Source organism: Doryrhamphus excisus, linkage group LG20 (assembly GCF_037039965.1).
Source record: "Doryrhamphus excisus strain RoL-2023G ecotype Guam linkage group LG20, RoL_Dexc_Guam_v1.1, whole genome shotgun sequence".
Taxonomy (NCBI): Eukaryota; Metazoa; Chordata; class Actinopteri; order Syngnathiformes; family Syngnathidae; genus Doryrhamphus; species Doryrhamphus excisus.
In genome coordinates, this window is record NC_136376.1 from 3,018,243 (window position 1) to 3,034,013 (window position 15,771).

At 39.8% G+C, this 15,771-nt stretch overlaps 1 protein-coding gene across 50 annotated transcripts in view; it reads left to right on the forward strand.

Moving 5' to 3' along the window:
• Positions 1–15,771, forward strand: part of LOC131108045 (ankyrin-3-like) — a 202,216-nt gene that overhangs the window by 99,784 nt on the left and 86,661 nt on the right. For 14 of the 50 annotated variants that reach the window (XR_013625108.1, XR_013625107.1, XR_013625106.1 and 11 more), the window contains 14 exons: positions 1,760–1,862; positions 2,756–2,806; positions 3,032–3,141; positions 4,662–4,694; positions 6,022–6,246; positions 6,676–6,830; positions 7,445–7,656; positions 7,732–7,939; positions 8,013–8,109; positions 8,174–8,402; positions 10,220–10,345; positions 11,549–11,671; positions 12,090–12,116; positions 13,807–13,888. Coding sequence is in view for 47 of the 50 variants with exons in the window: in XM_078787284.1 (XP_078643410.1) it covers positions 1,760–1,862; positions 2,756–2,806; positions 3,032–3,141; positions 4,662–4,694; positions 6,022–6,246; positions 6,676–6,830; positions 7,445–7,656; positions 7,732–7,939; positions 8,013–8,109; positions 8,174–8,402; positions 10,220–10,345; positions 11,549–11,671; positions 12,090–12,116; positions 13,807–13,888 (1,781 nt within the window). In the remaining 3 variants the exon portion in view is untranslated. Of the gene's footprint in view, positions 1–1,759; positions 1,863–2,755; positions 2,807–3,031; positions 3,142–4,661; positions 4,695–6,021; positions 6,247–6,675; positions 6,831–7,444; positions 7,657–7,731; positions 7,940–8,012; positions 8,110–8,173; positions 8,403–10,219; positions 10,346–11,548; positions 11,672–12,076; positions 12,117–13,806; positions 13,889–15,771 lie in introns of all 50 variants that reach the window. The other 36 variants (XM_078787294.1, XM_078787313.1, XM_078787314.1 and 33 more) reach the window with 11 other exon arrangements.

The window sequence follows — 15,771 nt, forward strand, 5'->3', positions numbered from 1 at the left end:
CGCCGGGGAACCAGAAAGGAAGGACGACCCTTTGAGCGGATGTTGCCTTGGGAGAGTTCCGACAGAGAAGTGGCTGTCAGCGGGTCCATTTAGGCCGCTCGGAGTTGCCTGGTAACTCAGATGGTGGGACAGGCAGGCGCTACTGAATAAAAAGGACTTTTCTTTGTGAGGAACATGCTGAGCTCTGCGTTTTTCTCTTCAATCACACAAACAGAACAGACAGCTCAGTTCATTCTCAGCTTTGTGGCCCATCTCATTTATGAGCAACATAGAAATGGTATTGACTCATTGGATTGACTCATTTTAACTCGGACATATTTCATAGTAGGCTGCACGGCGGTCGAGTGGTTAGCACGCAGACCTCACAGCTAGGAGACCCCAAGTTCAATCCCGCTCTCGGCCATCTCTGTGTGGACCCCCTGCAAGCCTCCTGAGGCAAAGGGGTAGAAAATGAATGAATGAATCTTCATACTACATGTTCTTCTTCTAATATTTGGACCTTGTTCCCCTAATATTTCTTTAATATTTAACATTTCCAAAGCTACTGTAATTCTAGATTTAGTTGGTTTATCATTATATTACAACTTTATGGCAACTTCTTTAATATTTCAACTTAGGTTAATTAGCGACTCCAAATTGTCCATAGGTATGAATGTGAGTGTGAATGGTTGTTTGTCTATATGTGCCCTGTGATTGGCTGGCCACCATTCCAGGGTGTACCCCGCCTCTCACCCCTGCGACCCTCGTGAGGATAAGCGGTAGAAAATTTTGTAACTATTGAAAAATAAATGATATATAGTACTCAGTAGTGTTAGCATTAGGCATTCCTAATGCTAATGTGTAAGTTTTCATGTAATGCGAGTGTAAAGCTGACTATAGGGGTGTTAGTGTTTGTCTAGAGGTCTCTAATAGTGGTAAAAACCATATTGTAGATAACTTTTCTATGCTTTCTATGCTATACTCCCACATTCCAAAAACATGCTAGGTTAATTAGCGACTCCAAATTGTCCATAGGTATGATTGTGAGTGTGAATGGTTGTTTGTCTATATGTGCCCTGTGATTGGCTGGCCACCAGTCCAGGGTGTAGAAAATGAATATGAATATTTCATAGTGTAGTTCCCATTAACATTCTGTTTGGGAAAATTCTGTTCTTTCAACACCACAATTGATAGCATTTGCTAGCAGCTAGTGATGTTTGTATATCTCATTGGTTTAAAAAAAATATATCTTGAGACGTTGACGTACAGCAACATGTTCATTTTAGTCAGAGATTTTCCATATGACAGGAGCTCTTGGCTGTTTTTATAGTCCTGCTGCAGAAATACTAGTCAGAAGATCCCCTATACAATAGGAGCACTAGGACCCAGCGGAAAGAAATCTAGTCAAGAGGACTATTATAGTGTTTGTAAGCTACTACTACCAAAAGACAAGTCAAAGATCATCTATATAACTTGAGTGCTGTTCTCGGGCCACCAAATTCGCATGGTTAAGAGTCACAGTCACTAGCTCTACTTTTCCTCTTTTTTTTCTGGCTTCAACCAAACTGACTTTACTTTTATTACAATCTACTTCTCCTCCATCCTATCCTCTTTCCATTTTCCTATGATCTTCCACTCTGGACGCTCTGCGTTCATCCACTGAGATGTTCCCTGGAGGTTGCATGTAGTAACGTTATCCCTTGCCTTTTTTTTGTTTTTTTTTTATGTTCCGTGTCGCTTGTTGTTGCCCGCGGCGCTGGGGTTGCGTGGTAACATTTAGCCTCCGCTCCTTCAGTTCGGATAGGTCCAACACCCTCAACCGGAGCTCCTTCGCCCGCGACAGCATGATGATCGAAGAGATTCTGGCACCCACCAAGGACACGGTAAGGCACCACTACCATAGCTACTAAACTTGATTTCTTTACGACTTTATTTGTTCCTTACGCCTTTTTTGCCTTGTCGTGTGTTTGTGTGTTTTGTCATGGAAAACTTGAGCCGAGCTCCTGTCCTTGCTTGTTTTGGTACTTGGGAGCTAAAGCAGAATCTGCAACCTCTTCTACTGTATAAACAATAGTTGTAAAGTACTGTAGTTCTGCAAGTTTGCATGTCAAAGATCCTCTATATGACAAGAGCGCTCTGCTGTTTTAATGAATCGAATGCAGAGCTCATGTGCTTTCTGTGTTTTGGTGGTCGGGAGCTAAACCACAAACTAAACGGCACATTATAAAAAATACATTTAAAAAGAAAAACTAAACATGGAAAAATTTGCCGTAATTTTACAAGAATAAAGTCAAAATATTAATAGAAAAAAGTTGTAATCTGACAAGAAAAGTTGTAATTTTACTAGAATAATGTTGTAATATTATGAAGTTGAAGGAAGGTAGTTGGAGAAAAAGTTGCTTTTTAATTAAAAAAAAAAAGGTTGAGGAAGTTGAAATAAAGTTGAAATATTGTGGGGAAAATTCTCATATTATTTAAGAAATAAGTAGAAATATTTATAAAATTTATGTAAATTTGGACACCGCTGATATAATGTAGTGTGGTGTAGTTCTTGTTGAGTGACAGCATCATCCAAATTATAAACAGTGGTTATTATTATTACTATTTACATGTTGACAGCATCGCCCAAGTTCGCTAGCTATGCGATCATCATCATACGCCAAATAAACATTATATTCAGATCCATTCTTGTAAAAGTGTTCTTTTATTTGCTTATCTTCACTTACTGAGCAGCGTTACGTGCAACGTTTGACCGTTTCTTTCCCCCCCCTTAAAGCTTCAGAGTGTCTGTAAAGACATTTCCTACCTGGTCGACCCGCTCAATAAGGTATAAAATGCTAAGTTGTCAGCCATGTTTATTATTTTGCGGCCATTTGTCCATTTTCAGGTCACCATTTGCTAGTTTTCATGTCACCAATCGGATTTATTTGTTACTTATCACGCTGCATCCATCCACCATCCATTATCATCATGTTGAGGCGTCTTCCTTCAACCTTCTATCTTCTACCTGAGACATCACTCCTCCGCTTTATATTCTTCTTCCTGTTTCCAGCACTTGGCTGTGACCCGAGACTACAACCCTGAATGTATGCGTCGCTACAGCTGGACTCCAGACATGGTTGACCACAGCCACAACATCGCATCCAGCCCGATCCACTCTGGGTAAGAGCATGTGTGGCGTTTTTGTTAGTCTTTGTTACCGCACATACCTGTATAGCAAATGGCTATATTACATATACATTTATATTACTTCTATGTATACTATATGCACATGTGTATATTATTTAGTCAGCTGTTGCAGGGCCCAAAAGTTCTTTTTTACAGAGCAGAAATATTTTTTTGCGTACCTGACAGTTGCGTCTACCCGCTTGCCGTCTTCCTCAGACTGGTCACATGATTTTTTTTTCCTGTGACGTGACGGATGTAAACGCTGTCTTCCTGTCAGTGAAGGCAGAGCACAAAACACCACATAAAAAACTCAATTACTAGTACATCCAAAGGATAAAATGGTAATGGTTTAATTTCATTTGAACATGCATCAGATTACAATTGAATGCATCACATAATCCAAAATGTCCAAAAGGAGTAGGAAGAAGCAAAGCTTATTAAATCCTACCCCTCCATCTGGTACTTTTACAATCAGTAACTGTTACATTTGTTCACTTCCTGCTTTCTTAATATAATTTGTAAAAATTATTTTATTATAATTATTTTTTTGCTTTGTTTTGTTTTATAATTTTTATTTTTTTTAAATATATTTTTTAATTTTTTTAATTTTTTTTTTTTTTTGTCACCTACCAAAGTATGAGGTGATATGACCATCCAATGCCATAATGTGTACCATAGTAAGTGTCCATATAGTGATATATATAGCACATCATGACTGGTTCAAGACTCTTCATCCTTGTATTTAGCAAACATCAACTGCTTGTATTGTTTCTTGAATTGGCTCATCGTTGTTTGCATTGTTTGATTTCCTTACTCAATCCATTCCATAGTTTGATTCCACATACTGAAATGCTATGGCTTTTTAACGTAGTCTTAGCATATACGTTTTTCAAATGTAGTCCAAAACAAAAAAGTAACGTCATATATACAAAATAGCCCGCATGTCTTGCAATAAAACATACATTGGGGAACAGGGAAGGGGATTTAAGACAGGAAGAAAGGAACATAAAAGGCATGCATATGAGTAACCAAACACAAAGCAGAACAGGAACAAATCAAATCCGCTATTTTGGATCATTGCAAAAAAGAAAAGCATCACTGAGACAGATGACAACAAAAAACACCGATCAATCAAAGATGCAATTGAGATTTGGATAAGTGCCCGTAAGACCATAAACCGGGACGCTCGGATGGCGGATGGCGCTGTTCGGCCATAGCATCGTTCTAAATCCGCTGACACGACACATGCAGGAGGTCTTATTTCTATTTCTGCTTTGTAAAAAGGAACTGTTTAGAATTGTGACACGTCTGTTAATGTGATGCTACATCATTTTGTTTCGGACTGCCCCCCCCTCCCCCGGTCAGCGTGTTTGGATTCCCACCACCATGCGTAACGCGGAGTGTTTGTTTTGTTGCCATAGATCCCAGACAGCGATTATGTCAACCGTGATACTAAAACCGCATTTCGGGGCTCTGCCTCCTCCTGCATTGTCTCCCATGTGTTTATTTTGCAGCTTCTCCTCCCCGCTCCCTCAGTATGACTCCAGGTGAAGACTGAGACCCCCCCATCTCTTCTCCTCCTCTTTTCTTCAGCGACATCACTCACTCGCTCCTCCATCCTTTCTTCTCCCTTCTTCTCCTTGCGTCTCTGTGCTCGTGTCATCCATGTTTTTTTTTGTCTGGTGTTGTCATTTCGCATTGCCTAGCAGTAGAAGTGTCATCTTTCTTCTTGCAGACTACATGAATAACCTTATACTGCATTTACAGAGAGTACTCACAACACGACTATTCCAATATACTCACTTTTCCGTCATCATTTGACTCTCTGGGTGAAGCATCCGTGCAGGTTTGCGCCGCTGCTTTCGAGGATCTGAAACGCTGGCATCAGGTTTTCACCTTTTTGCCTCCAAACTAAACTAAACTCCATCACTGTTTAGTTTTCCCTTCATGTGTCAATTTGAGGCATTTAACGTGAGCCAGCTCTCGGAACTCAAAGCACTTTTTTTTTAGTTTTTATTTTTTGGTGGACTTTGTTTTCTGTTGTGTGTTTGGGTGTCCAGTAGGGGTGTAACGGTACGCTAAAAATCATGGCTTAGTATGCGTAGGCTGCACGGTGGTGGAGTGGTTAGCACGCAGACCTCACAGCTAGGAGACCCGAGTTCAAACCCATCCTTGGCCATCTCTGTGTGGAGTTTGCATGTTCTCCCCGTGCATGCGTGGGTTCTCCGGTTTCCTCCCACATTCCAAAAACATGCTAGGTTAATTGGCGACTCCAAATTGTCCATAGGTATGAATGTGAGTGTGAATGGTTGTTTGTCTATATGTGCCCTGTGATTGGTTGGCCACCAGTCCAGGGTGTACCCCGCCTCTCGCCCGAAGATAGTTGGGATAGGCTCCAGCAACCCTCGTGAGGCAAAGGGGTAGAAAATTAATGAATGAATCTTCATACTACATGTTCTTCTTCCAATATTTGGACTTTGTTCCCATAATATTTCTTTAATATTTAACATTTCCAAAGCTACTGTGACCCTCATGTGGATAAGCGGTAGAAAATTAATGAATGAATCTTCATACTACATGTTCTTCTTCTAATATTTGGACTTTGTTCCCATAATATTTCTTTAATATTTAACATTTCCAAAGCTACTGTGACCCTCGTGTGGATAAGCGGTAGAAAATGAATGAATGAATGAATGATACCAGAAAGCTAAAACAACAAAATGTGCTAATAACTCATGCGGCCATAAAAATGTCCCGTTCCACCCCTAGTGTCCAGTGATCACAGCATGGGGATCGTCCTGTTCCCGTTTGTCCGTAGCTTTTGTCTCACATCACCTCAGCTTCTTCTTCAACCTCTTCTCTGCTCTCGTGCAGGTTCCTGGTCAGCTTCATGGTGGACGCCCGTGGCGGTTCCATGAGGGGCAGCCGCCACAACGGCATGCGTATCATCATCCCGCCTAGGAAGTGCACGGCGCCCACGCGCATCACCTGTCGCCTGGCCAAGAGGCACAAACTGGCCTACCCCCCGCCCATGGTGGAAGGGGAGGGCCTGGTGAGCCGACTCGTGGAGGTCGGCCCGGCCGGGGCTCAGTTTCTCGGGTAGGACGCTATTTCGGCACAGTATCTTTTCCTGGGCAGCAGACTACCAGTCACAGTTTGCGTTCCATTATTAAACCTTAAGGAACTGTAGTTATACCAATCCAAGAACACTGTTGATTTTGAACTTCCAACATGAGGTGGCTGACGTAAATGCAGCCTGTTTTTTTTAACAGTTTCATCTGCCACCAATTGTTTTTTTTTTCTATACTAATACAAGAACCCTCCTGATTTGGTTAAAAATAAATTAGATTGATCTGATCCTTGTTTCAGAAAGCTTTTTAGGCGGAATAGGTGTGTCCCATTATGTGCATTCATAGCATCTTTATATCTTGCTTTTTATCTTTAGAGCAAATCCAAAAAACGTGTGTTCATGTATTACCTAAGGATTGTGGATTCCACTTTTATTGACTATCCTTTGTCCTCATTCAGTCCCGTGATTGTGGAGATTCCTCATTTTGGTTCCATGCGGGAAAAGGAGAGGGAACTGATCGTGTTGAGAAGCGACAACGGTGACACGTGGAGGGAACACCAGTTTGATTCCACTCAGGAAGAACTCTCGGAGATGCTCACCGGGATGGATGAAGGTGAAGGAATGTTTTTTTTCTTTTAAATTAAATTTACAAATTTTTTAATTAAATAAATTAATTTTCTCAATATATCTGAATTTTTTTTCTTTAAATATTTTTACTTTATATATTTTTAAATATTTTTACTTTATTATTGATAAATAATACGGGAGACTTTTTTTACTACAGGGTTTTTCTAACAACTTTATTTTGTGTAGTTTCTTTCCCATAATAATGAAAAAAATTATTAGAAATGCTATTATTATATTATTATATTATTCTTGTAACTTTATTATTATATATTAAATATATACTATATATTTATTATAATTTGTTTATTAATTTTCTCAATATATCAAAAAAAAATTCTTTAAATATTTTGACTTTATTATTGTTAAATTACTGTTTATATTTCCATTTTTGCTGTTTTCTTGCAAGTTTTTTTGTTGAATGTGCAGCAGGCATTTTGGGAACCACTGGTTTAGAGTGTAGAGACTCTTCCTAGTGGTGAGTCTGGTAAATTTCAGTTCCAATTTCTCTTCAAACTGATAAAAAAAAAAAATAATAAAAATAAAATCTTATCAGTATTTGTCAGTATTTGCTTTTCAGCGGTCCCGTCCTTTGTCTTCCAGAGTTGGACAGCCCTATCGAGTTGGAGAAGAAGCGTATTTGTCGCATTGTGACCAGAGATTTTCCTCAGTACTTTGCCGTGGTGTCGAGGATCAAGCAGGAGTCCAACCACATGGGTCCTGACGGGGGAGTCCTGTCCAGCAGCACCGTTCCCATGGTCCAGGCCTCTTTCCCACAGGGGGCGCTAACCAAGAAGATTCGTGTTGGCCTGCAGGTACGACAGAACTTTTTTTTTTTTTTCATTTTTTTAACCACGCATTGAACGCAAAATGATGTTTTCTTTGTGTAGGCTCAGCCTGTCCCTGATGAAATGGTGCGAGCGGTCCTGGGGAACAGAGCCACCTTCAGCCCCATCGTCACGGTGGAACCCAGGAGAAGGAAGTTCCACAAACCCATCACGATGACCATCCCCGTCCCGCCTCGCTCGGCAGAAGGACATCCCAGTGGACGACGTGGCGATGCGGCGCCTTGCTTGCGTTTGCTGTGCAGCATCACAGGCACGCGCAACCTTGAAGCTCTTAAAGCGCTCAAGACAAGATGGATGGCTCATCTTCATTTGTCCTCACGCAGGAGGGACGTCCCCCGCCCAGTGGGAGGACATCACGGGGACCACGCCGCTTTCCTTTGTCACCGATTGCGTCTCCTTTACCACAAATGTGTCGGCCAGGTGAGACCAACTGTAGAAGTACACAATATAGAAAACATCGGTACTCATGTTCTCTTCTTCTCAGGTTCTGGCTCGCAGACTGTCACCAGATTCCTGAGACGGTGAGTCTAGCGTCTCAGTTATACCGGGAGCTGATCTGCGTGCCGTACCTGGCCAAGTTTGTGGTCTTCGCCAAGATGAACGACCCGGTGGAGGCTCGCCTCCGCTGCTTCTGCATGACAGACGACAAAGTGGACAAGACCCTGGAACAGCAGGAGAACTTTGAGGAAGTAGCACGGAGTAAAGACATCGAGGTGGGCACGTGTGTGTGTGTATTGGAAACGTGTACGTGCCAGGATGCTTTAGAAGTCCTTTTAGTAAGACTGGAAGTACTGGGAACATGTACTTTTACCAGCAAGGGCCACGTACTCAACTAAGAAAGTCCTCAGAGCGCAGATCGTTCCTCCCATATTGTGATTTATACCAAAATATTAGTCCTACATTTATTTTATCTACATCTTTAGATTCCTTGACCATGAAAACATCGCATTAACAAATTGATTCATCATGATATCAATATTAGTTCAGTAGTAATTGACAAAAATGGCATTTTTCATGATGTCGTTTTTTTTCTGGATCTGTTGGTACACTCCAGATTCCACAGTGTCTTGCCTATATATCAAAGGATGTTTGTTTATAATGGTGTTTATAGCTTCATATATTGTCTTCCTCGGGCGGCACGGCGGTCTAGTGGTTAGTGCGCAGACCTCACAGCTAGGAGACCAGGGTTCAATTCCACCCTCGGGCATCTCTGTGTGGAGTTTGCATGTTCTCCCCGTGCATGCGTGGGTTTTCTCCGGGTACTCCGGTTTCCTCCCACATTCCAAAAACATGCTAGGTTAATTGGCGACTCCAAATTGTCCATAGGTATGAATGTGAGTGTGAATGGTTGTTTGTCTATATGTGCCTTGTGATTGGCTGGCCAGGGTGTACCCCGCCTCTCGCTCCAGCACCCCCCGCGACCCTTGTGAGGAAAAAGCGGTAGAAAATGAATGAATGAATATTGTCTTCCTATGATGAAAACTGTGTCATGTTATAGACACTAAACTCATCACGCAACAGCTTAACACAAAACAGGTACTCCTGCGGGATATACGAACATGTACCAATATGGATCCCTTCATTCATTCATTTTAATATTATGGGAGCAAAGTCCAAATATTAGAAGAAGAACATGTAGTATGAAGATTCATTCATTCATTTTCTACCCCTTTGCCTCAAGGGGGGGGTGTGTGTGCTGGAGCCAGCAGTCTTAGGGCGAGAGGCGGGGTACACCCTGGACTGGTGGCCAGCCAATCACAGGGCACATATAGACAAACAACCATTCACACTCACATTCATACCTATGGACAATTTGGAGTCTCCAATTAACCTCGCATGTTTTTGGAATGTGGGAGGAAACTGGAGTACCCGGAGAAAACCCACGCATGCACGGGGAGAACATGCAAACTCCACACAGAGATGGCCGAGGGTGGAATTGAACCCGGGTCTCCTAGCCCTATTGTATTGTATTGTTCATGTGTTCATTGTATTGTTCATGACAATATTTATTGATTTATATGTATGTGTGTTATGTTTCATATTATTTCAGTAACAGGCGGGCAAGCGCAAGCGAAGACAAAATTTTAACAAACATTTTAGATGTTAACCAAAAAATATGCGGATGTTAACCGAGGTACCACTGTATATGATGTACATATATATGATTGTTTTATCCCGTACCCGGAGAAAACCCACGCATGCATGGGGAGAACATGCAAACTCCACACAGAGATGGCCGAGGGTGGGATTGAACTCGGGTCTCCTAGCTGTGAGGTCTGTGTGTTAACCACTCGACCACCGTGCAACCGAAAACTTTTCATGCATTTTTCTTTTTGTACAAGTGCTCTAAAAATGGATGAATGGAAAAAAATCCCCATCAAAAATGTGAAAAAGAATGGTGTTGATAATAATAATGCACATTTTCACCTATGTCATGAAGATGCAGTTTCTTTTCTTGAAATATAAATAATGAGGCATTTTAACATTTTAATTAATTCATTTCATCAATATCATCTATACGCTCCTGCAGGTTCTGGAGGGCAAGCCCATCCATGTGGATTGCTATGGCAACCTGTCCCCTCTGACCAAAAGCGGGCAGCAGCTTGTGTTTAATTTCTTCTCCTTCAAGGAAAACAGGCTTCCTTTCAACGTAAAGGTACTTTTCACTTCTCCATCTTTCGCTAATATTGTATATTGTAGAAACGACAATCTTTGACCCTCTTTTTCAATAACCTTAAAATGAAGTTAAACCAAAACATCTCCAGGGTACAACATATTATCGGACTAAATTAGAACGGAATTGACCTACTTGTGCACAATTCCCGCTGGGTTTGAAATTGATGGACAGTGGAACCTCTAAAGTCGAAATACAACTTTGATGACTTTGGATTTGCTTTTTGCTTGGATTTTTAAACAACAAAGAAATCAGAATTTTTTTCTTTAAATATTTTGACTTTATTATTGATAAATTACTGTTTACATTTCCATTTTTGCGCCTGTGATGAGATGGGAGACCTTTGTTTTACTACACGGTTATTCTAACAACTTTATTTTGCGTAGTTTATTTCTCATAATAATGAAAAAAATTATTAAAAATACTATTATTATATTATTCTTGTAAATGTATTATATTATATTTATTATAATTTATTATAATATATTTATTTATAATTTTTTCAATATATCAGAATTTTTTTCTTTAAATATTTTGACTTTATTATTGATAAATTACTGTTTACATTTCCATTTTTGCACTGGTGATGAAACGGGAGACTTTTTTTTTACTACAGGGTTATTCTAACAACTTTATTTTGTGTAGTTTCTTTCTCATAATAATGGAAAAAAATTATTAAAAATACTATTATTATATTATTCTTGTAACTTTATTATTATATTATATATATATATATATATTATATGTTATATATTTATTAGAATTTATTTATTTATTAATTTTCTCAATATATCAGAATTTTTTTCTTTAAATATTTTGACTTTATTATTGTTAAATTACTGTTTATATTTCCATTTTTGCTGTTTTCTTGCAAGTTTTCTTGTTGAATGTGCAGCAGGCATTTTGGCAACCACTGGTTTAGAGTGTAGAGACTCTCCCTAGTGGTGAGTCTGGTAAATTTCAGCTTCAAACTGATAAAAAATAAAAATAAAATAAAAAAATCATAGCAGTATTTGTATAGAGTATAGAGTTTCCTGACAAAGTCTTGATGCAATAAACAAATTTTATGTGATTCTTTTTATGCATTAAAATGTAAAACACAAGAGGAAAGTTAACCTCAGTAGCTGCTACCCGTCATATTGAAGTAAAAGCGCCATGTTGTTGTCCATTTTCTTATTTCTCCAGATCAGGGACATGGGCCAAGAACCGTGTGGCCGCCTGTCCTTCTTGAAGGAACCAAAAACCTCTAAAGGTGTTCCCCAGGTCGCCGTATGCAATTTGAACATCACACTGCCTACACATAAGAAGGTAGGAGCATCGAGTGAAGGGGGTCACGTGACCTGTTTGGCTCATAGATCCATAATAATGAATAATAATAATAATAATAATAAACAAAGCGGAAGGTGCTCATTGGGTTTAGATATGACGACATACAGTACGTGTCAAGCCAGTGTTAAGACCCCACAATGTAACACAAGCAGCGTGCATAACGACGCTTGGCTCTTCTGCTGCTTGGCTCGACGTTTGTTATCGTTTGATTGGTCGCAAGAAAATGGATGTTCTGCTCTTGCTTGTTATATTTTGCACTTTTATTATAATGTTTTTTTTTTTTTTTTGCTGCTCCATTGTCATTGCAACCGTGCCGCCCGCCCCCGCTCTCACTGTAACATGCTCTCCATTGTGTCACCTCTTCTCCGGGCCGCAATGCATCTTGGGAACACCACAGGATATGGAGTCTGATCCCGATGATGAGGTAAATGGTCTCTTCATCATCACACAAACAACCGCTTCCAAAGGGTGTATCGGTACGTGTGTTCGTTAGCGGGTTTTACGGCACGGTACGCTTTAAAGCAGGGGTCGCAAACTCAATTTAGCCGCATCAGGTCTTCCAAAAAAAAAAACAAAAAAAAACACATTTATTAAAAACAGAAAAATATACAAACTTTTTCAGTGCTTTGGTTCCGATTTTCTACAATAAAAGCTCTTCATTTAATAATAAAAATCAATAAAAGATCTTCATTTTTGCATAAAAGAGAATGGAAAAATAAATAAACAAATCAAGAATATATCAATCAATCAGTAATAAATAAATATAATAATAATAATAAAACAGCAAATAATAAAAACTTAAGAAACCACATATAGTTGGTGGGTAGATAAATTATTTTTTTCAGATTAAAATGAACAAAGCATTATTAGAGCCCTGTAGACATGACAAAACACGACTATAGTCACATTTATACTCTTTTTATTTACAACATATTGCGCAACTGCAGGGTCTTGAGACACATGCTAACTCGCAAACTAGAGAGCTAGCGACCTAAACGGTAGCCTTCAAGTTATTTCCTTTAAACTTAAATAGTCAAAAACTTACCACTTCCACACCACGGATAGGGAGGATAACTATTAACAGTTATTTAACCTTTAACATGAACATTAATCAAACGTAATAATTTTTTCTGGGTACATGATACCATACAGCATCCATAGCAAACTCGCACTAACATTAAACTTTCATATCAAGGTGGGGGCCTCCAACTAGTGTCCTGCGGGCCGCGTGTTTTAGACCTTTGATTTACAACATATTGCGCAACTGCAGGGTCTTGAGACACATGCTAACTTGCAAACTAGAGAGCTATAGCGACCTAAACGGTAGCCTTCAAGTTATTTCCTTTAAACTTAAATAGCCAAAAACTTACCACTTCCACACCACGGATAGGGAGGATAACTATTAACAGTTATTTAACCTTTAACATGAACATTAATCAAACATAATAATTTTTTCTGGGTACATGATACCATACAGCATCCTTCTCAAACACGCGGCCCGCGGGCCAAATGTGGCCCCTACTAGTTTGAGGCCCCTGCTTTAAAGTGAGGGACAGGAAGTGCGCCTGGCGTTATGTAAATCCAGGTCTCGAAAGCCCTCGTCCTCAACCCTTAAGCTGTTTTACTGTTTGTTTCACATTCCGGTCCCTCACTGTAAACCGAACCGTGACCTTAAAACCGAGGTAGGTACCGAAGCGTCATTATGGCGTACCGTTACACCCCCCGTAACTGCTTCTGTTTTTCATTTAATCGTTTCCACTTTCTGTTGGCTTTCGTTGAGATATGCGAGAGGCTTTTATGGAGTGTCGTGCATGAACGGGAAAAAACGCTAATTGTTTGACTTTCAAATGCACGCTCGATTATTATTTACGATGAGATCATTTTTTTCCCGCCTACTTCGATCACATTTATCAACCGATATATTTGCATTTCCATGCCACATTTTTTTATTTTAACTTGCATTTGAGTGAGTTTTGTGTTTTCTGAGTAAATAGAACTCATTTACCGACCTCGTGACAGGGTCACATGACCGCATCCCAGCTGACCTACATGTCACACGTACGTCTTGACCGTTATGTTAAAGCATCCTTTGTTCTTTTCATTGTTTGTTTCAGACTGAAAAGCCAGAGCGACGCCATACCTTTGCCTCCTTAGCTTTGCGTAAGCGCTACAGCTATTTGACCGACCCTGCGGCGAGTGAGTTCCCCCCCTCCCCATTTTGTTTTTTTTTTAATTTATTGCATGAAAAATACTGCTTTTCCACGTAATAGATTGAAGGTCCCTTTATACAGTATAGATGTTGCGTATACGTACATGAAGATTTACCTGTATATACTGTACCTGGCATCAATCATCACATAACATTGTGTCGTCTCTTGCATGGTTTCACTGTGCCGTTAAGCTTGGCTAAGCCTACTGCACATTGTGTTATGTTGTGAAAAAATTGTGACATTGTTCTGTCATTCATTCATCATTTGGAACAAACCATTTTTGATTTACTTTGTGTGAAATGTTGCTTTTCAATTTGTGGTAATTCATTTTGTGGCCATTTTCCACTTCTATTATTGGCTTTTTGTTTGTGTGTGGCTGTGTATATTATTGGAATAGGTTGCACTTTATATCCTGATGTCATTTAGGGGCTGTATTTTATTATTATTATTGAAAATAATAATAATATGTTTTTATATCAATATGTGGTCTTAATATATTTTTACTTATGGAAAAAGTGCTATTGTGCTTATGCACTTTTCAAATATAAATTCTGCCAAAATTCTACTGTATGATAATCATACTGAATTGTTGATTTACTATTATAAAGTATAAGTATATATTATATATAAAGTATATATTACTATATAAAGTGCAACCTCATCTTTACGCTAAAGTCATGGCCAAATAACGAATGTCATTCCTTTTTAAATGCTATGAACTTGTGGGGTCATCTCTGGCATTGAAAATGAAGCAAATGCACTGAAAAGCATGTCAATCAAACACGGGCACTAGGGCTGCGTTCACACTTGTGGTACTCTAAGCCAGGCCGAAAAGTCAAAAATATACTTTTGTTTCCTTCACTTTTACACTTAAGTGTTTTTGTCATGGGACCAAAAGCTGTCCAGTTGAGGAAGGCTTGCATAAAGTAAGGACTTGGTGGGGTACGTAGCTTTTGTGACATAACATTAATGAACTCCTAATAGTACTACTCCTACTACTATTAGTGTATTAGTACTTCTTTGGGCAATAAACATCAAGTACTTACCACAAACAATGTCAATTTGAATGGTATTTACAAAGTGCCCGCAAGGCATGCTGGGTAGCCCAGATTCCACCGCCTACCCGGCATGCCTTGTGGTCAAAAAGACTCTTCCTCAGACTGAGCAGTAAATGAGTGTAAAAGTGACTGATTGAATTAATAAACCTAACTTGGAAAGATGTTCGGTCGAGCGGTTAGCGCGCAGGCCTCACAGCTAGGAGACCCGAGTTCAATCCATCCCTCGGCCATCTCTCCAGGTTTTCTCCGGGTACTCCGGTTTCCTCCCACATTCCAAAAACATGCTAGGTTAATTGGCGACTCCAAATTGTCCATAGGTATGAATGTGAGTGTGAATGGTTGTTTGTCTATATGTGCCCTGTGATTGGCTGGCCACCAGTCCAGGGTGTACCCCGCCTCTCGCCCGAAGACAGCTGGGATAGGCTCCAGCACCCCCGCGATTCTTGTGAGGATAAGCGGTATAAAAAGAATGAATGAATGAATCCATATTGGTAATTGTTTGTATATCCCGCAGGTATACCTGCTTTGTGTTAAGTTGTTGTGTGATGAGTTTAGTGTTTATAACATACATGACACCGTGAATCAGACTGTTTTACTTATTAGTTTTAGTTGAATTTGAGAGACCCATCTGTCAAATTCTCAGTCCTCTTCTTTGATGCACACCAGGGTTCGAACCAGCAGACAAAACAATGCCGACCCTTTTAACCAAAAGTGTGAACGCGCCCGTGAAGTCACTGTTGCAACAAGGCAATGAATCATTAAGCACATCAACAGTCGATTCTATGTTTTTGGTTGTCATGTCACGTTTTGT